General features: G+C 53.9%; 1 protein-coding gene and 4 long non-coding RNA genes across 5 annotated transcripts; all 5 read right to left on the reverse strand.

The window, feature by feature from the left end:
- Positions 1 to 2,507: 2,507 nt before the first annotated feature.
- LOC135307324 (uncharacterized) lies at positions 2,508 to 5,626 on the reverse strand. The gene is made up of 3 exons (XR_010368028.1): positions 4,864 to 5,626; positions 4,563 to 4,659; positions 2,508 to 3,969 (listed from the first exon to the last, which is right to left on the reverse strand). It is a non-coding gene; the product is annotated as an uncharacterized LOC135307324 (long non-coding RNA).
- A 2,749-nt stretch (positions 5,627 to 8,375) lies between these two features.
- LOC135307325 (uncharacterized) lies at positions 8,376 to 9,239 on the reverse strand. Its single transcript, XR_010368029.1, has 3 exons — positions 9,157 to 9,239; positions 8,785 to 9,061; positions 8,376 to 8,467 (listed from the first exon to the last, which is right to left on the reverse strand). It is a non-coding gene; the product is annotated as an uncharacterized LOC135307325 (long non-coding RNA).
- Positions 9,240 to 15,229: 5,990 nt separating this feature from the next.
- Positions 15,230 to 18,348, reverse strand: LOC135307326 (uncharacterized). The gene is made up of 3 exons (XR_010368030.1): positions 17,586 to 18,348; positions 17,285 to 17,381; positions 15,230 to 16,691 (listed from the first exon to the last, which is right to left on the reverse strand). It is a non-coding gene; the product is annotated as an uncharacterized LOC135307326 (long non-coding RNA).
- Positions 18,349 to 18,359: 11 nt separating this feature from the next.
- Positions 18,360 to 20,608, reverse strand: LOC135308347 (PHD finger protein 7-like). The gene is made up of 7 exons (XM_064433286.1): positions 20,499 to 20,608; positions 20,259 to 20,421; positions 20,066 to 20,172; positions 19,737 to 19,850; positions 19,471 to 19,589; positions 18,985 to 19,317; positions 18,360 to 18,433 (listed from the first exon to the last, which is right to left on the reverse strand). The coding sequence occupies exons 1-7, from the start codon at positions 20,585 to 20,587 to the stop codon at positions 18,360 to 18,362; spliced, it is 999 nt and encodes a 332-aa protein (XP_064289356.1). The 5' UTR covers positions 20,588 to 20,608.
- A 489-nt stretch (positions 20,609 to 21,097) lies between these two features.
- On the reverse strand, positions 21,098 to 21,962 carry LOC135307327 (uncharacterized). The gene is made up of 3 exons (XR_010368031.1): positions 21,880 to 21,962; positions 21,508 to 21,784; positions 21,098 to 21,189 (listed from the first exon to the last, which is right to left on the reverse strand). It is a non-coding gene; the product is annotated as an uncharacterized LOC135307327 (long non-coding RNA).
- Between the last annotated feature and the right edge of the window lie 1,588 nt (positions 21,963 to 23,550).

Raw genomic sequence — 23,550 nt, forward strand, 5'->3', positions numbered from 1 at the left:
CATCAGCCCCTGCTGATGGGTTCTGTCCCATCAGCAAACGTGCTGAGGGAGCGCTCCGTCCCTTCTGCCAGGTCACTGGGGAATAAGGCCAACAAGGCTGGCCCCAGCACGGCCCCCTGAGCTCACAGCTACCTGAGTTTGCAGCTCCACTGTGCACTTCTCTACCCCACTGTCCCTGAGCTGCCTCAGGAGCGCCACAAGGGAGGCAGGGACAAAGGCTTGCTGAAGTCCCAGCTGACAAGGGCCACTGCTCTGCCCTCACAAACCCAGCTAGTCACTGCAGCAGCAGAGGTGGCTATCAGATTGGTCAAGCATGGTTTCCATTTCCTGTTATCCCACAGGCTTAGAGATGACATCCAAGAGGAGCTGTTCTTGTCACCTTTCTGAAAATGGAGCTGAGGCTGATGGGCCTGCAGTTTCCTGGCTCCTTCTTGGTGTCCTTTTGGAAGACGACAGTGATGTCGGCCTTCCTCCACTGCTCATGCCTGTCTCTGGGGGTATCACCTTCCCTGATCTGCTGGCAGAGCGCCCTGCGCCAGAGGCAGGAGCAGAGATTTCCCTTGGCCCCAAAAGGGAAGGCTGGGCTCAGGCCGTGTGTCAGTGCGACATGACAACGGCAGGAGAAGGTAGGGCAGGGACGTGGCTGCCCAGGGACCACAGGGGCCCCACATCTCGGGGCTCTGGGCCTGTGCTGCACGCTCACCTGCCTCTCCTTTCCCAGAATCAGCGGAGGAACATCCAGAGGAGACTGGGTTGTTCCTCGACGTGACTGACGGGAGGAGAAGGCAGACAGGAGGAGGGCACACGCAGGGCTGAGCAGGGAGTAGTGCCCTCGTGGCACAGGGCCTGTTCTGCCAACTCCTCACACACTCTGCTTTCTCCAGCAGAGAGAGAGAGGACCAACACCTGGAGCAGACCTTGGCATTCCTGGGCAGCGTCTCACAGCTGACAGTTGCCATGTCTGACATGAAGCAGGATTGCCCTGGTGCCAGGGAGCCAGGTGAGGGCAAAGCAGGCCTGGCACAGCCTGGCCCAGGGGCTCTTGTGGCAGGCAGTGTGGGGCCCAGAGCAGAGGCAGGGGGAGGCAGGAGCTGCTCAGCCATGCCAGGGCTGGGAGCCTCCCTCCTCCCCGTGTGAGGCCCAGCTGGGCCAGGGGGCAGCTCCTGGGACAGCCGTGCCCGCAATGGCCCCTGCTCTGCAAGGCCTCCAGCCCTGCCCCTCAGGCAGGCAGGCAGGCAGGCAGGCAGGGACAGAGCAGCCCTCGGGGCCGATGCTGCTGCAGGCTAAGAGCCCCGCAGAGGTGCTCATGCCCGCTGCCACTGGCTCTGTCCCCTGCAGCATGCATGCTGTGTCACCGTGTGGAGGCTGAGCCCTGTGCTTCCCCAGGCCCTGGCAACTGCTCCTGTGCCGCTCCGGACCTGCCAGGGCACCCACGGGTGCTGCTCTGGCCTCACAGCGGCCAGAACCAACTGGGGCTGTGACAGCTCTGCTGCTCTGGGAACGGCTCTGGGGCAAAGCACCCGCCTGTCCCTGGGCTGGGGGCAGTGCCCAGGCTGGCCTTGGCAGAGCCCATCCGCCCCTGGAGGGCTGGGGGCACCGCTCTGCTCTGGCCCGGCCCGGGCCTGGGCCACCCTTGACATTCCTGCTGCCCTTACAGCCACCAGGCCTGAGCCCGAACTCAATGACCCCAGCCTGGCCAGTCAGAACTGGAGCCTCCCTGATGTTGCCAGGACTCGAGAGCCTCAGCCCCAGCTCCAAAACACTGCCTAACAGGGACTGTCAACACATTCTCTTGTTGGACCATTGAAAGGATTTTGAAAGTCCCATTGCTTGGCAGCCCCTTCAAGGAACAAACGTGACCCACTTCTAATCAGTAAAAGGTATATTGGTTTGCTTGCACTTTCCATTTGGTATCCTTATGCTTCCTTCGGCGTTCCAGAATATCATGAAAATCTAACAAAGTCTTCGGAGATGTTTCCTATTCCACTATTAAGAGAAGTCTCTAAATTCTCTCTATCTCTTAAATACATTCCTTACAGATAGTTAAGGTGCTGCTCCTGTAAAATACAGAGATGCCGTGCTTTACATTACTGGACAATACAACAGGGCGTTATACACAGCGGTAGACTAAAAAGCTTTTGTTTCCTGGTCAGTAAAAAGTTTCAAGCTCTTCTTGAGGTCCCAAATTAATTTGGCATGCACATTCATACCTGCATTCCCTCCCCATGCTCAGCTTTCGCCTAGAGCTACCAGGGAACAGACGTTCCATACTCACCTCTAGCAATAATCTAAGTCTCTCTTCCTAACCCTCTTTCTCTTCACTGAGCTCTAGTAATCTAAAAAATAACTTTGGCTCCTGTGCACAAAACAAACAACCAATTAATAGGGTTAAACACTTCTGACTGTGCTGCTGCTTCTAACAATCATGAACAGGGCAGTAAGAAAGTCAGAAATCAATTCTCCTCATCCTTCTTGTTCTCCTGCCCCCCGCCACACCTTGGCTCCAACAGAAATGTTCCCTGCTGCAGCCTGGTGTACTAAGAACAATGAAAGGCAGCAGCAGTTCTCCTCAACATGCTGCAATCTAAATTGCAGAGAAATAGCAGCCGTTCCCTTAGAAGCTCAGCACCAGGACCCTGCATCTTCCCCAGCATTGAGGCCTGCTGAGGACTGAGCTCTCCGTTTCAACACACCCTGTAAATCAGACAGGCGGGGAGATTGCAGGCCGGTAACTGCATGAACACAGCAGTACCTTGCCTCAGAGTTATCTAATCAGTCTCAAGAAAGGCACAGCCTTTGAGCCTGTCTTAAGACTATATATTCTACAAAATATAACAAGCAATTGTTCTGGAGGCCTGTGCAGGTTTTGGGGACTGTGTGTTTTCCCTTTTGTTGTTGTTTGCTTTGTTTCTAAACACCAAATTCACTGGATTCAGAAGAGAAAGCCCCAGATTCATGAGGACAAAGAACCACAGGCACATACAAGCCAAACTCAACATTCCTGATGGTAACACCCGAAAGAATGGCAGGAAAAAGTTCAAGATGCTACACATACCCGAAAGGATCCAAACTGTCTAGGTAACCTGTCAAGTGACTAAGTTTTTGATAAGCTCTAAAATTCCAGGTTCCTATTAGCCAAATATCTGAAAGAAAAGTAAGCCAGAAATCTGCTTGACCTCTATTTTACCAGGACTTGCTCATGGGATTCCACCACTATTTTGGCCACAAGTAAGGGTGGCAAATTTTGCTAGAAAACATTCATAACTAGTGCAGGAAAGGTTCAGAAGGGAAAGAAATCCAAAAGGGGGTGGAGAAATTCTGTCCTACTTCTTAGGCGTTCATCATTGTCGGAGAAGAAGCAAACTCTAGCACTTTCTGTGTGCGTAGTAAAGAAAGAAACCTAGACAATTACAAAGGGATTTTAGCATCCTAAATTGTACTATGAAATTCCATGCGCATGACTTGAAACTGTAGTGCTTCAGAGAAATTTTGTACATTGAAAAACTTTATTCCATAGTACCCAAATAGAGCTTTTGATTTTACAAAACCCACTTTGAAAGAGAAAACTGACTGTGTCTTTGGCTTTTGGCCAAACTCCGTTTGGAGTTGGTCAAACCCAAATGACCCGGAAAATTTCTTGTGCTCTACTTCTCCTTTTCCACATTCCACTTCACAGCAAACAGGCTGCTGGGCGTTTTGACTCTGTGCAGCACAAATGGTTTTCCAAGATGGCTTTCAGGGGCGTGCAATGTCAGTTTCCCACTTGCTGAGTCCTGCTCTTAATATTGACACAGCATCCAGCTATTATCGCCAAGGAGACAACAAAGAGCAATGGAACTTGCATTTCTCGGTCCTTTTCAATTTCTGACATCTCGGGTTCATCATCACCCTCTGAACTGCAGTCTTGGACACGTCGATCCTCTTGCCACGTGACTTGTACCGGTTTTGTTGTTCCAAGTACCTAAGGTTCTGCGATAACAGCAGCAATAGAGAAAAAAAGCCAAAACCAGATTATTCCTCTGCCGGGCAGGAAGAATTCCTCCTTGCAAGTGAAATACACTGGAAAAGACAGATTTCGGAAGGACAGAATCGTCTCCTGCCAGATTTCCTGAGCTGTATCTGTGCTTCAGGATTTTCCCCTTAGTTCTAGGCATCCCTTATGTATTTTTCAACGTTTATCATTGCATTCAGAAGACACTGAATACCTTCTGAATTCAGTACAAATGTTGGGGGCTTCTTGCTTTGTGCTGTTGCATTGGGTTTTTTAGGATTTTGGATAACTTCACAACATTTCTTTTCCCTCCTACACGACTAGGACTCGATCTAATGTTGTTTCATCTTCATTTCATACAGCCTCATTTTATCTAGGATTGGGACACCCCAATGATCATGTGCCGTTCAGTTTCCTTTTTCTAAAGGTCCAAGAATAGAATTCAGTAACAAACAGAATGCTCATGGACCTTGGGGTCAGCTCCAGGATTTTGCTTTTCCCTCTACATTAACACACATTTCCTTTAAAATCTTGTCAGGTTCTAGGAAACTTGATATGACTGGTATGTTACCTTTTGCCCTCTTTGAGGAATTCAGGGCATGACAACAAGTTTTTCCACCACTCTGCAAAGTACCCAATGCCTTCTCGAAGCATGCCTTCCCGAATTCCTGAAACAAAAGCATCAGGTACCTCTCATGAATCTGCCTCAGCCTTGGCAAGCTGAAATGAAGATCAAAATGCTGCTGCCTAATTCCTGACTTCTGCTGCAGAAAATCCCCTGGATCCTGACCTTCTTTACACCCTACTGCTCTGCAGTGCCTGCCAGAAGCTCTTCCTTAGCAATGGCACTGTTCGAAGGGTTCTGCTCTTACCTTCTTTGATGCCCAACTCCTCTGTGTCTCCAAAGAAGGAAAACTTGAAAGCACTCCACTCCTGAGCTGCATCCGTCTCAGGCAAAGGTCCCAAATGGTCACCTGGGCCAGAGTCCTGTGCGTCCTCTTTGTCCCAGGGTATTTCCACACTCTTTTCTGCTTTGTTCTTTGAAGGTCCAATCAAGTCTTTCAAGTCAGCAGCAACATTGGAATTGTTTTCTTCAGACACTTGAGACAGTGTTTCGCTCTCTACTTTCTTCTTCCTTTTGGCTTTCCCGAAAGGAGATTGCTCAAGGATAGCAACACAGCACACATCCTCTCCAAAGACAGCTTCCCCAAGAGCCACCTTGCTCTGAATGTCTCCCTAACCGGATCCAAGCCCATTAAGGAGTGGTTCACTTTCAAGGCTAAGCAGTGGGGAAAAATCTGAGGTTGGAGTCTAAAGGCAGGAGCAAGAGTCCTTTTCCATTAGCCACATCCTTAAGGGACTTGTCACTGAATAGACGGTTACACAGAAATCAAGGTATTTAGCACAGACCTCTTTCCTGCCGGTAGAAATGTCAAGAGCTAACAGGGTTTTCTCACAGACCTGCAAATCTCAGGGGCCCTGTGCTGACCGTTCTCACCTAACTTTGGGCAGCGAGCCCAAGGACTAGAAAGAAAAGATGGCGCTACGTGCTGCTGTCGGAGGTGCCACTTGAGGCCCGACGTCGCTGGCGGGAGCGGCTGCTCCTGCAGGACATCCCCGACAGTGTCCCCCTGCGCCTTGGACTCTCAGCACGCGCTGCTGTCCTCCTGCTGCTGTCCTGGCCACTCCTGGACTGCACAGGTGGATCCGAGGCCCGGCGCTGCAGGCGGGACCGGCTGCGTCTGGGGGACGTCTCTGACGATTTCTCCCTTTGCCTGGGCCCCTCAGCCCTCGGCCCTGTCCTGCTGCTGCTGCTGTCACGCCGACTCCTGGACCGGACACGTGGACTCTGGGCCCGACCCTGCTGCCGGGAGCGGCGGTGTCTGGGGGATGTCCGTGGAGCCGTCTCCCTTTGCCTGGGTCTCTCAGCCCTCACTCCTGTCCTGCTGCTGCTGTCACGCCTGGACGGGACAGGTGGACTCTGGGCCCAACTCTGCTGCCGGGAGCGGCTGTGCCTGGGGGATGTCTGTGGAGGTGTCCCCCTTTGCCTGGGCCCCTCAGCCCTCGGCCCTGTCCTGCTGCTGCTGCTGTCACGTCGACTCCTGGACCGGACACGGGGACTCTGGGCCCGACCTTGCTGCCGGGAGCGGCTGTGTCTGGGGGATGTCTGTGGAGGTGTCTCCCTTTGCTGGGGCCTCTCAGCCCTTGATGTTGTCCTGCTGCTCTTGTCACAGCGACTCCTCGATCGGACGGACTGATTTGGGTCCTGACCTTGCGGGCCAGAGCTGTTTCGCCTGCGGTCAGTCCCAGCACGTCTGGAATGGAGCCCATCTTCAGGGTCTGGGGAGCTGCTGTATGTTGGCCTTGATCTGCTGGGGCTGCTGGTGTCCAGCAAGGAAGATGGCAGTGACTGCTGTGATGCTGGCTGTTGCTGGCTGTTTTGGCTGCTGGTCTCTGGAGATGGAGACGGGGGAGCCAGCCCCGATGGCACCGGCGTACCGGAGCTTGGCCTGATGTCCTGGGATTCTGAGGAGCCATGAGCAGATTCCTGTCCTGACTGTCTGGCCAGGCTGGGGCTACTGAGCTCTGGCTCATCCCTGGAGGCTGTAAGGGCAAGCAGGAATGTCAAAGGCCTCCCAGGGCCAAGGCAGGCCAGGCCAGAGCAGTACCCCCATGCCTTCAGGAGCACACGGGCTCTGCCAAGGCCAGCCTGGGCACTGCCCCCAGCCCAGGGACACCGGGGGCTTTGACTCATACACGTTCCAAGACCAGCACAGCTGTCACACTCCCATCTGTATGTCTTGTTTCTCAGGCCAGAGCAGCGCCTGTGGGTGCCCTCAGCAGCACAGGAGGAGCACAGGAGCAATTGCCAGGGCCTGGGGAGGCAAAGAGACTTATGGCACTGAGGACAAAGTGTCCCAGCACGTGGTTGTCTGGCCAAGCTCTTGCAAGTTCTTGCCTCTTTCAGCCCTTGCTGAGATATGGTTTCCCTGCAGAGCCCCAGGTGCAGCTTCCTAACTCACCCCTGTTGCTCTGCCTCCTCCCTGCCTCCAGGGTAAAGGCATTCCCTGGCATTGCACATGCTGTGTCTCTCTCCAAGATAAGCAAAGGCATTGTTCTCCTCCCACGTTGGATGTCTGATGCAGAAAGGAAAACCTGATGAGTTTCTGCTGCCCTCCCCTCATGGAGCTCCAGGGTGTCCCTGCTTTTCCTCCAGCGCTTTTCCAAGTTGTGGGTGAAGCTGAAGCCCAGAGTCATGGGACAGGGCAGGGCCAGGACTGCTGGGGCAGGGCCTGGCACAACACAGCACGTGCACCCTCCTGTCTTGTGAGCCAGGCAGAAGGACACCAACCTGAAGGGGATTCGGATCCCCATGATGAACATTTCAACAGAGAAGTCCTCACTGTCTCTGCACAGGGGACAGCAGAAGTATAAAAGACCAGCGCACATGGCCTGTCCCTGCAGGGCAAACACATGCAGTGTGAGCCAGGCCCAGGTGCTGCTGAGCACCTGCTGCGCCCCAGGGCTGAGGGGAGGGATCCGACCTGGATGCAGTCCCTGTGGAACCAGGCTCTTTTGCACTTTGGGCACACCATGGTATTGAAGGTCTTCCTATCCTCCACAGGCTCCATGCAGATGGGGCAATCGGTGCCCGGCTCTGGAGTCGCCCGCACCTCCTGCACTGGACGGTGCTCAGGGCAATAGGAGCTGGGAGAAAAATGGATGAGCACAGTGAGAAGTGCTGGATCCCTGGCCAGTGGTGGCCAGAAGCGGAGAGGAGGTACCTGTATGGAGTGATGTACTGATTGACACAGCCGCCCTCCTTGGCACAGGGCAGGTGGAACCATCTCTCGCAGTCCTCCTTGCAGCACATGATGGTTGACCCGCTCTGGCCACAGACGCAGCAGCGCTGGAAAGAGCCAAGCAGCCCCATCAGCAGCAGCCTCGGGGACTCCCCTGGCAGCCCCGCGCCTCCGGGCAGGGCGCAGGATGCGGCCACTGCTGGGTCCCAGCCCACAGAGCTGCCTTGGGGAGGAGGGAGGAGGCTCCTGTGCCAGAGCCTCTGTGCCAGAGCTGCTGGGAGCCAGACTTTGTCCCAGAGCTGGCTGTTGGGCCAGCCTTGCTTTGCTGCAGCCTGGGCTAAGCTATGGCAAACCTCGCCTGGCACAAATCTCCCTGCTCTTGTCAGACTCTCACCTTGTGTGCCGCCCGCCACACTGCAATTTGGATATCTCGAGCCAGAAAGCCCATGAGTCCAACATGATCCCCCTCTTGGCGAAAAAGCAGAGTGGCGAAAAACTGCAGCAAAGGGGAGGAGCTGATGAGGAGAGAGTGGCAGGAACTGCCCATTGCAGTGGTGGAGGGAGCACCTGCAGCCACCCACCAGGCAAAAGACGTGGGCACAGAGCCCTCCCTTCTCCACTTTGTCACCGCAGGTGTCCGGGTCAGCCTCCACACGGCGACACAGCATGCATGCTGCAGGGGACAGAGCCAGTGGCAGCGGGCATGAGCACCTCTGCAGCAGCATCGGCCCCAAGGGCTGCTCTGTCCCTGCCTGCCTGCCTGCCTGCCTGAGGGGCAGGGCTGGAGGCCTTGCAGAGCAGGGGCCATTGCGGGCACGGCTGTCCCACGGCTGTCCCCTGGCCCAGCTGGGCCCCACACAGGGAGGAGGGAGGCTCCCAGCCCCGGCATGGCTGAGCAGCTCCTGCCTCCCCCTGCCTCTGCTCTGGGCCCCACACTGCCTGCCACAAGAGCCCCTGGGCCAGGCTGTGCCAGGCCTGCTTTGCCCTCACCTGGCTCCCTGGCACCAGGGCCTTCCTGCTTCCTGTTAGTCATGGCAACTGTCAGCTGTGAGTCGCTGTCCAGGAATGCTACGGTCTGCTCCAGGTGTTTGTCCTCTCTCTCTGCTGGAGAAAGCAGAGTGTGTGAGGAGTTGGCAGAACAGGCCCAGAGCCACGAGGCCACTACTCCCTGCTCAGCCCTGCGTGAGTCCTGCTCCTGTCTGCCTTCTCCACCCGTTGGTCAGGTTGAGGAACACCGCAGTCTCCTCTGGATATTCCTCCTCTGATTCTGGGAAAGGAGAGGCAGGTGAGCCTGCAGCACTGGCCCAGAGCCCCGAGATGTGGGGGCCCTGTTGTTCCTGGGCAGCCACGTCCCTGCCCTACCTTCTCCTGCCGTTGTCAGGTTGCACTGACACACCGCCTGAGCCCAGCCTTCCCTTTTGGGGCCGTGCTTGCATGGGTCACAATGGCCACTCTGACATCAGCATCGTGCAACCCCAGTTGGGGCAGCCATGGCTTCAGGTCCCTGGCAACCACTTGTGGAAGCCCCCTTGGGAACCGAGGCTCTGAGATGGCTCCGAGCCTTTGGTCAGCGGGGACCCAGGGTCAGGACTCCTGCAGCAAGTGCAGGGTCAAATGCCAGGCCCTGGTGCAGCCATCCAGGGTGGTACTGTAGGCAGGAAGCTGCTGTTCAGGCACTGCCACTGCAGGACTCTGGCCCTGGCCATGGAAAATGTCTGCTCCTGCCCCTGGCAGTCGGTTGCCCAGATAGCCGGTGCAGAGTCTCCTGCACTGCAGAGATTCAAACCCTCCTCTGGGTGATCCAACTTTTTCCTGCACCTGTCTGGAGAAAACTAAGATGAACATGACTTGATCCCGCTGCTGATTACCACTGGGAACAGGAGATATACCTGGAGACCACCACAGCTGCCTCCACACCTCACTTATCCTCTCATCCATCAATTAACAACTTTGACATTGCTTATAAATGGAAAAGTTAGCATTAAGCTTCTTTAGAAGCATCATCTTTTACACTGGCTCAGTGGAAACACAGAAAACTCCATGAGAATTTTCAGTGTACATCTGACAGGAGAGCTTGCAACAGTCCTTGACTCAGAAGTCAAATGCAGGAGGATGCTTTTCCCCCAGGAAAGGAACTTTTCCAGTTTGGCCCATGCATTCCTACTAGCAAAAATATTTTTAAAAAATCAAGAAGAGAAGCAGAAACAATTCTTGTCGACTTTTATCATTCATGTCTCTGCAAACATGCTCCTGGAAATCCAGGTCCATGACTCCTAGAACAATCAGCGGCATCCTGGGGAAACAGGGCAAGGGCTGACAAGCAGGGACACCCTGCACCTGCCTGATGCTGGGGCAGCAGGAGTTCATGCACTTTCCTGTCTCCATGGGAGAGCCACCTTGGGCGGAAGGCGATGCCTTCACTGATCTAGGAGGGAGGCAGAGCCGGTGCAATGCCAGGGAATGCCTTTAGCCAGTGAAAGAGACGCTCCAAAGTTTCCCTCATTTTGCCTCACGACCATCGCCAGAACAGAGACCGGGACCACTGAAGACCCTGACTGGAGGTCTGGCCTGGCTGAGGTGGATGCTTGCCAAGGGATTGTTTGCAGCTGGGTCTGCACTGCAGCCACGGTTTACTGCTTCCAGCAGGGCCTGCCAAGGAGCGACTCGCCCCCTATGCTTGCGCCTGCTTGGCAGCAATGGCCCATGAATTTCCCCACCTGTCGGCCAAATGAACTTTCAGGGGTAACTTTGGTGGTCCCCCATGGAAAACCTTTCATCTGTTTCACTATCACTGTGACAAAGGGAGATTGAAGCCCCCTCCCAAGGACTGAGACTGACATCCCTATTATCCTACACGTGGCAGGAGGGGCTGGCCTGGTCAAAGCAAGATGCTTGCCCAGGTGTGGTCGTTGGACCAAGAAAACAACGGCTCTCGCTCACTGCTGAGAACATGGACTGTCTGCACCCGTTCTCAGTACCCGTTCTCCCTCAACGATTTCAATAGACTTAATCTTTATTGTATCTGTTTCTCCTCGGCAATTTCAAGATCTCTTTCTCCCCCTTGGCAAAAGACTATAATAGATGCCTGAGTTAACCAGGACTTTGAGATCCTTCCCGACTGGACAAGGCGAATTTCCCATTGACTGCACCACCAGGCTTTTGTCTCTACATTTGGTACTTATACACCCATTTTCTCTCTCTCTCTCTCTATCTTTCATCTCTTTTCTACTCCCTATTGTAAGAGCTGTAATGAGAGATGCGGGACTCCAGGCAGCTCTTCAAAAATGCAGTTTATTACATCCAAGACGTTAGAGCAGTCCAGGGTCGTGGGCGACAGATCCTGTGCCTACAGCTGTCAGCTGCATCTGCAGGCAGGCCTGGAGACCCTTAGTTTAGGTCACAAATGCATTATTTACTTTTCTTTGCTGAGCATCTTAATACAGTAGAACCAATCTATACCTTAACTTTTATCTTTAGCCAATCTTTACTACAATTACCATGTTCATGTTACTATTCTCCAATCACTAAAGGTTAGTACATTACAGTTTAAGCTAGAAGTTGTTTTCCAGTTTTCTTGCAGTGGAAAATTCGGAGACCTTTTTTGTACTTGCAACATTTGCTGACTTGTTTGCCTGTGCTATCTTTCTGCTTGGTAAAAACATCTTCTTGTTTGACGTGGGTTTATCCTTTGTTCTAAGTCATAAAAACCCCCTTCCAACTAACATAGCCTTTGCCTCCTTGGTTATCCAGTAAGACTGGCTCAGCAATTCTTTTCTTCTGTATCAAAACTTGCTTCCATCTCTATTCCTTCTTCAGCTTCTACATTCAGAAATCTTTCTGCTAAGCATTCATATCTGTAAGACTTTCTTGTCAAACTTTCATCCTTCCCAACACCCTATATTGCATTTGCTGTGGTCATTCTGTAAAAGGTGAATTTGTTTTGACCAATACTGAAATCCCCTCCCTGTTGTTTTTGCACTCTGAGATCAGTTAATGAACCATCACGACCCCGCTCGCTCCAGTGTATCCTGACACCTAGGAGGGAGAGAGGAGGCAGAGGAAGAGGGTTGAGTTGGGAAGCTGCACCCGGGGCTCTGCAGGGAACCCGGCAAGAGCTCCAAGCAGAAGGAGCCTGAAGAGCTTGGCCGGACAATCCCGAGCCGTGGACACTTTGTCCTCAGCGCCAGGAACCCGTTGGCTTCTCCAGGCCCTGGGCACTGCTCCGGTGCAGCTCCTGCGAGTTACACACAGACACAGAGCTACCTGCTCTGTCTCAGCCCTCTTCAGCACTGGACAGCAGGACACAGTAACATGTTGTCTTCAGTACATGATCTAATTATTAAAAGTCCTGCAGAGAAGCAGCCCACATTCAAAGTATACTGGCAAAAAAACCCAAACCCTGGTGCAAACCTTGAATTGACTCTAGAACCATGTTCCTGCTCAGAAACACCGGCTAACGCTTTAGGCCAATGCTTTTTCCTGCTAGATCTTTGAAAGGATTTCAAAAGTTTTGTTGTTTGCAACTTCTTCAAGCAACAAATAGGAAACATTTCTGATCTCTAAAAGAAGATTTATTGGTTTGTTTTCACTTTCCTTTTGGAATCCTTACGCTTCACCTGGCATTCCAGAAAATCATGAAAATCCAACATAATATTAGGGGAAGTTCCTGAATTCAGTGTTTGTCGCAAAGCCTTCCTTTGCATACACACGAGGAACTGGTCCTGTACCATAAGGAGAGGCGGTGCTTTCCCTGACTGGACATCACAAGATGGCGTTATACACTCCACTGTGCTGAAACACTTCTGTTGCCTGGTAATTACAAAGCCTCAAGCGCTTCTAGAGGCTTTCCCTGGTGCAAGTTCATGAGCTCCCTCTCTGCTCAACTCTCGAGCCTGTCCAGCTCTCACGGAAGAGCAGCACAGCCTTGTGGAGCATCAGCCCCTGCTGATGGGTTCTGTCCCATCAGCAAACGTGCTGAGGGAGCGCTCCGTCCCTTCTGCCAGGTCACTGGGGAATAAGGCCAACAAGGCTGGCCCCAGCACGGCCCCCTGAGCTCACAGCTACCTGAGTTTGCAGCTCCACTGTGCACTTCTCTACCCCACTGTCCCTGAGCTGCCTCAGGAGCGCCACAAGGGAGGCAGGGACAAAGGCTTGCTGAAGTCCCAGCTGACAAGGGCCACTGCTCTGCCCTCACAAACCCAGCTAGTCACTGCAGCAGCAGAGGTGGCTATCAGATTGGTCAAGCATGGTTTCCATTTCCTGTTATCCCACAGGCTTAGAGATGACATCCAAGAGGAGCTGTTCTTGTCACCTTTCTGAAAATGGAGCTGAGGCTGATGGGCCTGCAGTTTCCTGGCTCCTTCTTGGTGTCCTTTTGGAAGACGACAGTGATGTCGGCCTTCCTCCACTGCTCATGCCTGTCTCTGGGGGTATCACCTTCCCTGATCTGCTGGCAGAGCGCCCTGCGCCAGAGGCAGGAGCAGAGATTTCCCTTGGCCCCAAAAGGGAAGGCTGGGCTCAGGCCGTGTGTCAGTGCGACATGACAACGGCAGGAGAAGGTAGGGCAGGGACGTGGCTGCCCAGGGACCACAGGGGCCCCACATCTCGGGGCTCTGGGCCTGTGCTGCACGCTCACCTGCCTCTCCTTTCCCAGAATCAGCGGAGGAACATCCAGAGGAGACTGGGTTGTTCCTCGACGTGACTGACGGGAGGAGAAGGCAGACAGGAGGAGGGCACACGCAGGGCTGAGCAGGGAGTAGTGCCCTCGTGGCACAGGGCCTGTTCTGCCAACTCCTCACACACTCTGCTTTCTCCAGCAGAGAGAGAGAGGACCAACACCTGGAGCAGACCTTGGCATTCCTGGGCAGCGTCTCACAGCTGACAGTTGCCATGTCTGACATGAAGCAGGATTGCCCTGGTGCCAGGGAGCCAGGTGAGGGCAAAGCAGGCCTGGCACAGCCTGACCCAGGGGCTCTTGTGGCAGGCAGTGTGGGGCCCAGAGCAGAGGCAGGGGGAGGCAGGAGCTGCTCAGCCATGCCAGGGCTGGGAGCCTCCCTCCTCCCCGTGTGAGGCCCAGCTGGGCCAGGGGGCAGCTCCTGGGACAGCCGTGCCCGCAATGGCCCCTGCTCTGCAAGGCCTCCAGCCCTGCCCCTCAGGCAGGCAGGCAGGCAGGCAGGGACAGAGCAGCCCTCGGGGCCGATGCTGCTGCAGGCTAAGAGCCCCGCAGAGGTGCTCATGCCCGCTGCCACTGGCTCTGTCCCCTGCAGCATGCATGCTGTGTCACCGTGTGGAGGCTGAGCCCTGTGCTTCCCCAGGCCCTGGCAACTGCTCCTGTGCCGCTCCGGACCTGCCAGGGCACCCACGAGTGCTGCTCTGGCCTCACAGCGGCCAGAACCAACTGGGGCTGTGACAGCTCTGCTGCTCTGGGAACGGCTCTGGGGCAAAGCACCCGCCTGTCCCTGGGCTGGGGGCAGTGCCCAGGCTGGCCTTGGCAGAGCCCATCCGCCCCTGGAGGGCTGGGGGCACCGCTCTGCTCTGGCCCGGCCCGGGCCTGGGCCACCCTTGACATTCCTGCTGCCCTTACAGCCACCAGGCCTGAGCCCGAACTCAATGACCCCAGCCTGGCCAGTCAGAACTGGAGCCTCCCTGATGTTGCCAGGACTCGAGAGCCTCAGCCCCAGCTCCAAAACACTGCCTAACAGGGACTGTCAACACATTCTCTTGTTGGACCATTGAAAGGATTTTGAAAGTCCCATTGCTTGGCAGCCCCTTCAAGGAACAAACGTGACCCACTTCTAATCAGTAAAAGGTATATTGGTTTGCTTGCACTTTCCATTTGGTATCCTTATGCTTCCTTCGGCGTTCCAGAATATCATGAAAATCTAACAAAGTCTTCGGAGATGTTTCCTATTCCACTATTAAGAGAAGTCTCTAAATTCTCTCTATCTCTTAAATACATTCCTTACAGATAGTTAAGGTGCTGCTCCTGTAAAATACAGAGATGCCGTGCTTTACATTACTGGACAATACAACAGGGCGTTATACACAGCGGTAGACTACAAAGCTTTTGTTTCCTGGTCAATAAAAAGTTTCAAGCTCTTCTTGAGGTCCCAAATTAATTTGGCATGCACATTCATACCTGCATTCCCTCCCCATGCTCAGCTTTCGCCTAGAGCTACCAGGGAACAGACGTTCCATACTCACCTCTAGCAATAATCTAAGTCTCTCTTCCTAACCCTCTTTCTCTTCACTGAGCTCTAGTAATCTACAAAATAACTTTGGCTCCTGTGCACAAAACAAACAACCAATTAATAGGGTTAAACACTTCTGACTGTGCTGCTGCTTCTAACAATCATGAACAGGGCAGTAAGAAAGTCAGAAATCAATTCTCCTCATCCTTCTTGTTCTCCTGCCCCCCGCCACACCTTGGCTCCAACAGAAATGTTCCCTGCTGCAGCCTGGTGTACTAAGAACAATGAAAGGCAGCAGCAGTTCTCCTCAACATGCTGCAATCTAAATTGCAGAGAAATAGCAGCCGTTCCCTTAGAAGCTCAGCACCAGGACCCTGCATCTTCCCCAGCATTGAGGCCTGCTGAGGACTGAGCTCTCCGTTTCAACACACCCTGTAAATCAGACAGGCGGGGAGATTGCAGGCCGGTAACTGCATGAACACAGCAGTACCTTGCCTCAGAGTTATCTAATCAGTCTCAAGAAAGGCACAGCCTTTGAGCCTGTCTTAAGACTATATATTCTACAAAATATAACAAGCAATTGTTCTGGAGGCCTGTGCAGGTTTTGGGGACTGTGTGTTTTCCCTTTTGTTGTTGTTTGCTTTGTTTCTAAACACCAAATTCACTGGATTCAGAAGAGAAAGCCCCAGATTCATGAGGACAAAGAACCACAGGCACATACAAGCCAAACTCAACATTCCTGATGGTAACACCCGAAAGAATGGCAGGAAAAAGTTCAAGATGCTACACATACCCGAAAGGATCCAAACTGTCTAGGTAACCTGTCAAGTGACTAAGTTTTTGATAAGCTCTAAAATTCCAGGTTCCTATTAGCCAAATATCTGAAAGAAAAGTAAGCCAGAAATCTGCTTGACCTCTATTTTACCAGGACTTGCTCATGGGATTCCACCACTATTTTGGCCACAAGTAAGGGTGGCAAATTTTGCTAGAAAACATTCATAACTAGTGCAGGAAAGGTTCAGAAGGGAAAGAAATCCAAAAGGGGGTGGAGAAATTCTGTCCTACTTCTTAGGCGTTCATCATTGTCGGAGAAGAAGCAAACTCTAGCACTTTCTGTGTGCGTAGTAAAGAAAGAAACCTAGACAATTACAAAGGGATTTTAGCATCCTAAATTGTACTATGAAATTCCATGCGCATGACTTGAAACTGTAGTGCTTCAGAGAAATTTTGTACATTGAAAAACTTTATTCCATAGTACCCAAATAGAGCTTTTGATTTTACAAAACCCACTTTGAAAGAGAAAACTGACTGTGTCTTTGGCTTTTGGCCAAACTCCGTTTGGAGTTGGTCAAACCCAAATGACCCGGAAAATTTCTTGTGCTCTACTTCTCCTTTTCCACATTCCACTTCACAGCAAACAGGCTGCTGGGCGTTTTGACTCTGTGCAGCACAAATGGTTTTCCAAGATGGCTTTCAGGGGCGTGCAATGTCAGTTTCCCACTTGCTGAGTCCTGCTCTTAATATTGACACAGCATCCAGCTATTATCGCCAAGGAGACAACAAAGAGCAATGGAACTTGCATTTCTCGGTCCTTTTCAATTTCTGACATCTCGGGTTCATCATCACCCTCTGAACTGCAGTCTTGGACACGTCGATCCTCTTGCCACGTGACTTGTACCGGTTTTGTTGTTCCAAGTACCTAAGGTTCTGCGATAACAGCAGCAATAGAGAAAAAAAGCCAAAACCAGATTATTCCTCTGCCGGGCAGGAAGAATTCCTCCTTGCAAGTGAAATACACTGGAAAAGACAGATTTCGGAAGGACAGAATCGTCTCCTGCCAGATTTCCTGAGCTGTATCTGTGCTTCAGGATTTTCCCCTTAGTTCTAGGCATCCCTTATGTATTTTTCAACGTTTATCATTGCATTCAGAAGACACTGAATACCTTCTGAATTCAGTACAAATGTTGGGGGCTTCTTGCTTTGTGCTGTTGCATTGGGTTTTTTAGGATTTTGGATAACTTCACAACATTTCTTTTCCCTCCTACACGACTAGGACTCGATCTAATGTTGTTTCATCTTCATTTCATACAGCCTCATTTTATCTAGGATTGGGACACCCCAATGATCATGTGCCGTTCAGTTTCCTTTTTCTAAAGGTCCAAGAATAGAATTCAGTAACAAACAGAATGCTCATGGACCTTGGGGTCAGCTCCAGGATTTTGCTTTTCCCTCTACATTAACACACATTTCCTTTAAAATCTTGTCAGGTTCTAGGAAACTTGATATGACTGGTATGTTACCTTTTGCCCTCTTTGAGGAATTCAGGGCATGACAACAAGTTTTTCCACCACTCTGCAAAGTACCCAATGCCTTCTCGAAGCATGCCTTCCCGAATTCCTGAAACAAAAGCATCAGGTACCTCTCATGAATCTGCCTCAGCCTTGGCAAGCTGAAATGAAGATCAAAATGCTGCTGCCTAATTCCTGACTTCTGCTGCAGAAAATCCCCTGGATCCTGACCTTCTTTACACCCTACTGCTCTGCAGTGCCTGCCAGAAGCTCTTCCTTAGCAATGGCACTGTTCGAAGGGTTCTGCTCTTACCTTCTTTGATGCCCAACTCCTCTGTGTCTCCAAAGAAGGAAAACTTGAAAGCACTCCACTCCTGAGCTGCATCCGTCTCAGGCAAAGGTCCCAAATGGTCACCTGGGCCAGAGTCCTGTGCGTCCTCTTTGTCCCAGGGTATTTCCACACTCTTTTCTGCTTTGTTCTTTGAAGGTCCAATCAAGTCTTTCAAGTCAGCAGCAACATTGGAATTGTTTTCTTCAGACACTTGAGACAGTGTTTCGCTCTCTACTTTCTTCTTCCTTTTGGCTTTCCCGAAAGGAGATTGCTCAAGGATAGCAACCCAGCACACATCCTCTCCAAAGACAGCTTCCCCAAGAGCCACCTTGCTCTGAATGTCTCCCTAACCGGATCCAAGCCCATTAAGGAGTGGTTCACTTTCAAGGCTAAGCAGTGGGGAAAAATCTGAGGTTGGAGTCTAAAGGCAGGAGCAAGAGTCCTTTTCCATTAGCCACATCCTTAAGGGACTTGTCACTGAATAGACGGTTACACAGAAATCAAGGTATTTAGCACAGACCTCTTTCCTGCCGGTAGAAATGTCAAGAGCTAACAGGGTTTTCTCACAGACCTGCAAATCTCAGGGGCCCTGTGCTGACCGTTCTCACCTAACTTTGGGCAGCGAGCCCAAGGACTAGAAAGAAAAGATGGCGCTACGTGCTGCTGTCGGAGGTGCCACTTGAGGCCCGACGTCGCTGGCGGGAGCGGCTGCTCCTGCAGGACATCCCCGACAGTGTCCCCCTGCGCCTTGGACTCTCAGCACGCGCTGCTGTCCTCCTGCTGCTGTCCTGGCCACTCCTGGACTGCACAGGTGGATCCGAGGCCCGGCGCTGCAGGCGGGACCGGCTGCGTCTGGGGGACGTCTCTGACGATTTCTCCCTTTGCCTGGGCCCCTCAGCCCTCGGCCCTGTCCTGCTGCTGCTGCTGTCACGCCGACTCCTGGACCGGACACGTGGACTCTGGGCCCGACCCTGCTGCCGGGAGCGGCGGTGTCTGGGGGATGTCCGTGGAGCCGTCTCCCTTTGCCTGGGTCTCTCAGCCCTCACTCCTGTCCTGCTGCTGCTGTCACGCCTGGACGGGACAGGTGGACTCTGGGCCCAACTCTGCTGCCGGGAGCGGCTGTGCCTGGGGGATGTCTGTGGAGGTGTCCCCCTTTGCCTGGGCCCCTCAGCCCTCGGCCCTGTCCTGCTGCTGCTGCTGTCACGTCGACTCCTGGACCGGACACGGGGACTCTGGGCCCGACCTTGCTGCCGGGAGCGGCTGTGTCTGGGGGATGTCTGTGGAGGTGTCTCTCTTTGCTGGGGCCTCTCAGCCCTTGATGTTGTCCTGCTGCTCTTGTCACAGCGACTCCTCGATCGGACGGACTGATTTGGGTCCTGACCTTGCGGGCCAGAGCTGTTTCGCCTGCGGTCAGTCCCAGCACGTCTGGAATGGAGCCCATCCTCAGGGTCTGGGGAGCTGCTGTATGTTGGCCTTGATCTGCTGGGGCTGCTGGTGTCCAGCAAGGAAGATGGCAGTGACTGCTGTGATGCTGGCTGTTGCTGGCTGTTTTGGCTGCTGGTCTCTGGAGATGGAGACGGGGGAGCCAGCCCCGATGGCACCGGCGTACCGGAGCTTGGCCTGATGTCCTGGGATTCTGAGGAGCCATGAGCAGATTCCTGTCCTGACTGTCTGGCCAGGCTGGGGCTACTGAGCTCTGGCTCATCCCTGGAGGCTGTAAGGGCAAGCAGGAATGTCAAAGGCCTCCCAGGGCCAAGGCAGGCCAGGCCAGAGCAGTACCCCCATGCCTTCAGGAGCACACGGGCTCTGCCAAGGCCAGCCTGGGCACTGCCCCCAGCCCAGGGACACCGGGGGCTTTGACTCATACACGTTCCAAGACCAGCACAGCTGTCACACTCCCATCTGTATGTCTTGTTTCTCAGGCCAGAGCAGCGCCTGTGGGTGCCCTCAGCAGCACAGGAGGAGCACAGGAGCAATTGCCAGGGCCTGGGGAGGCAAAGAGACTTATGGCACTGAGGACAAAGTGTCCCAGCACGTGGTTGTCTGGCCAAGCTCTTGCAAGTTCTTGCCTCTTTCAGCCCTTGCTGAGATATGGTTTCCCTGCAGAGCCCCAGGTGCAGCTTCCTAACTCACCCCTGTTGCTCTGCCTCCTCCCTGCCTCCAGGGTAAAGGCATTCCCTGGCATTGCACATGCTGTGTCTCTCTCCAAGATAAGCAAAGGCATTGTTCTCCTCCCACGTTGGATGTCTGATGCAGAAAGGAAAACCTGATGAGTTTCTGCTGCCCTCCCCTCATGGAGCTCCAGGGTGTCCCTGCTTTTCCTCCAGCGCTTTTCCAAGTTGTGGGTGAAGCTGAAGCCCAGAGTCATGGGACAGGGCAGGGCCAGGACTGCTGGGGCAGGGCCTGGCACAACACAGCACGTGCACCCTCCTGTCTTGTGAGCCAGGCAGAAGGACACCAACCTGAAGGGGATTCGGATCCCCATGATGAACATTTCAACAGAGAAGTCCTCACTGTCTCTGCACAGGGGACAGCAGAAGTATAAAAGACCAGCGCACATGGCCTGTCCCTGCAGGGCAAACACATGCAGTGTGAGCCAGGCCCAGGTGCTGCTGAGCACCTGCTGCGCCCCAGGGCTGAGGGGAGGGATCCGACCTGGATGCAGTCCCTGTGGAACCAGGCTCTTTTGCACTTTGGGCACACCATGGTATCGAAGGTCTTCCTATCCTCCACAGGCTCCATGCAGATGGGGCAATCGGTGCCCGGCTCTGGAGTCGCCCGCACCTCCTGCACTGGACGGTGCTCAGGGCAATAGGAGCTGGGAGAAAAATGGATGAGCACAGTGAGAAGTGCTGGATCCCTGGCCAGTGGTGGCCAGAAGCGGAGAGGAGGTACCTGTATGGAGTGATGTACTGATTGACACAGCCGCCCTCCTTGGCACAGGGCAGGTGGAACCATCTCTCGCAGTCCTCCTTGCAGCACATGATGGTTGACCCGCTCTGGCCACAGACGCAGCAGCGCTGGAAAGAGCCAAGCAGCCCCATCAGCAGCAGCCTCGGGGACTCCCCTGGCAGCCCCGCGCCTCCGGGCAGGGCGCAGGATGCGGCCACTGCTGGGTCCCAGCCCACAGAGCTGCCTTGGGGAGGAGGGAGGAGGCTCCTGTGCCAGAGCCTCTGTGCCAGAGCTGCTGGGAGCCAGACTTTGTCCCAGAGCTGGCTGTTGGGCCAGCCTTGCTTTGCTGCAGCCTGGGCTAAGCTATGGCAAACCTCGCCTGGCACAAATCTCCCTGCTCTTGTCAGGCTCTCACCTTGTGTGCCGCCCGCCACACTGCAATTTGGATATCTCGAGCCAGAAAGCCCATGAGTCCAACATGATCCCCCTCTTGGCGAAAAAGCAGAGTGGCGAAAAACTGCAGCAAAGGGGAGGAGCTGATGAGGAGAGAGTGGCAGGAACTGCCCATTGCAGTGGTGGAGGGAGCACCTGCAGCCACCCACCAGGCAAAAGACGTGGGCACAGAGCCCTCCCTTCTCCACTTTGTCACCGCAGGTGTCCGGGTCAGCCTCCACACGGCGACACAGCATGCATGCTGCAGGGGACAGAGCCAGTGGCAGCGGGCATGAGCACCTCTGCAGCAGCATCGGCCCCAAGGGCTGCTCTGTCCCTGCCTGCCTGCCTGCCTGCCTGAGGGGCAGGGCTGGAGGCCTTGCAGAGCAGGGGCCATTGCGGGCACGGCTGTCCCAGGAGCTGCCCCCTGGCCCAGCTGGGCCCCACACAGGGAGGAGGGAGGCTCCCAGCCCCGGCATGGCTGAGCAGCTCCTGCCTCCCCCTGCCTCTGCTCTGGGCCCCACACTGCCTGCCACAAGAGCCCCTGGGCCAGGCTGTGCCAGGCCTGCTTTGCCCTCACCTGGCTCCCTGGCACCAGGGCCTTCCTGCTTCCTGTTAGTCATGGCAACTGTCAGCTGTGAGTCGCTGTCCAGGAATGCTACGGTCTGCTCCAGGTGTTTGTCCTCTCTCTCTGCTGGAGAAAGCAGAGTGTGTGAGGAGTTGGCAGAACAGGCCCAGAGCCACGAGGCCACTACTCCCTGCTCAGCCCTGCGTGAGTCCTGCTCCTGTCTGCCTTCTCCACCCGTTGGTCAGGTTGAGGAACACCGCAGTCTCCTCTGGATATTCCTCCTCTGATTCTGGGAAAGGAGAGGCAGGTGAGCCTGCAGCACTGGCCCAGAGCCCCGAGATGTGGGGGCCCTGTTGTTCCTGGGCAGCCACGTCCCTGCCCTACCTTCTCCTGCCGTTGTCAGGTTGCACTGACACACCGCCTGAGCCCAGCCTTCCCTTTTGGGGCCGTGCTTGCATGGGTCACAATGGCCACTCTGACATCAGCATCGTGCAACCCCAGTTGGGGCAGCCATGGCTTCAGGTCCCTGGCAACCACTTGTGGAAGCCCCCTTGGGAACCGAGGCTCTGAGATGGCTCCGAGCCTTTGGTCAGCGGGGACCCAGGGTCAGGACTCCTGCAGCAAGTGCAGGGTCAAATGCCAGGCCCTGGTGCAGCCATCCAGGGTGGTACTGTAGGCAGGAAGCTGCTGTTCAGGCACTGCCACTGCAGGACTCTGGCCCTGGCCATGGAAAATGTCTGCTCCTGCCCCTGGCAGTCGGTTGCCCAGATAGCCGGTGCAGAGTCTCCTGCACTGCAGAGATTCAAACCCTCCTCTGGGTGATCCAACTTTTTCCTGCACCTGTCTGGAGAAAACTAAGATGAACATGACTTGATCCCGCTGCTGATTACCACTGGGAACAGGAGATATACCTGGAGACCACCACAGCTGCCTCCACACCTCACTTATCCTCTCATCCATCAATTAACAACTTTGACATTGCTTATAAATGGAAAAGTTAGCATTAAGCTTCTTTAGAAGCATCATCTTTTACACTGGCTCAGTGGAAACACAGAAAACTCCATGAGAATTTTCAGTGTACATCTGACAGGAGAGCTTGCAACAGTCCTTGACTCAGAAGTCAAATGCAGGAGGATGCTTTTCCCCCAGGAAAGGAACTTTTCCAGTTTGGCCCATGCATTCCTACTAGCAAAAATATTTTTAAAAAATCAAGAAGAGAAGCAGAAACAATTCTTGTCGACTTTTATCATTCATGTCTCTGCAAACATGCTCCTGGAAATCCAGGTCCATGACTCCTAGAACAATCAGCGGCATCCTGGGGAAACAGGGCAAGGGCTGACAAGCAGGGACACCCTGCACCTGCCTGATGCTGGGGCAGCAGGAGTTCATGCACTTTCCTGTCTCCATGGGAGAGCCACCTTGGGCGGAAGGCGATGCCTTCACTGATCTAGGAGGGAGGCAGAGCCGGTGCAATGCCAGGGAATGCCTTTAGCCAGTGAAAGAGACGCTCCAAAGTTTCCCTCATTTTGCCTCACGACCATCGCCAGAACAGAGACCGGGACCACTGAAGACCCTGACTGGAGGTCTGGCCTGGCTGAGGTGGATGCTTGCCAAGGGATTGTTTGCAGCTGGGTCTGCACTGCAGCCACGGTTTACTGCTTCCAGCAGGGCCTGCCAAGGAGCGACTCGCCCCCTATGCTTGCGCCTGCTTGGCAGCAATGGCCCATGAATTTCCCCACCTGTCGGCCAAATGAACTTTCAGGGGTAACTTTGGTGGTCCCCCATGGAAAACCTTTCATCTGTTTCACTATCACTGTGACAAAGGGAGATTGAAGCCCCCTCCCAAGGACTGAGACTGACATCCCTATTATCCTACACGTGGCAGGAGGGGCTGGCCTGGTCAAAGCAAGATGCTTGCCCAGGTGTGGTCGTTGGACCAAGAAAACAACGGCTCTCGCTCACTGCTGAGAACATGGACTGTCTGCACCCGTTCTCAGTACCCGTTCTCCCTCAACGATTTCAATAGACTTAATCTTTATTGTATCTGTTTCTCCT

This window comes from Passer domesticus, chromosome 9, assembly GCF_036417665.1.
Source record: "Passer domesticus isolate bPasDom1 chromosome 9, bPasDom1.hap1, whole genome shotgun sequence".
NCBI lineage: Eukaryota > Metazoa > Chordata > Aves > Passeriformes > Passeridae > Passer > Passer domesticus.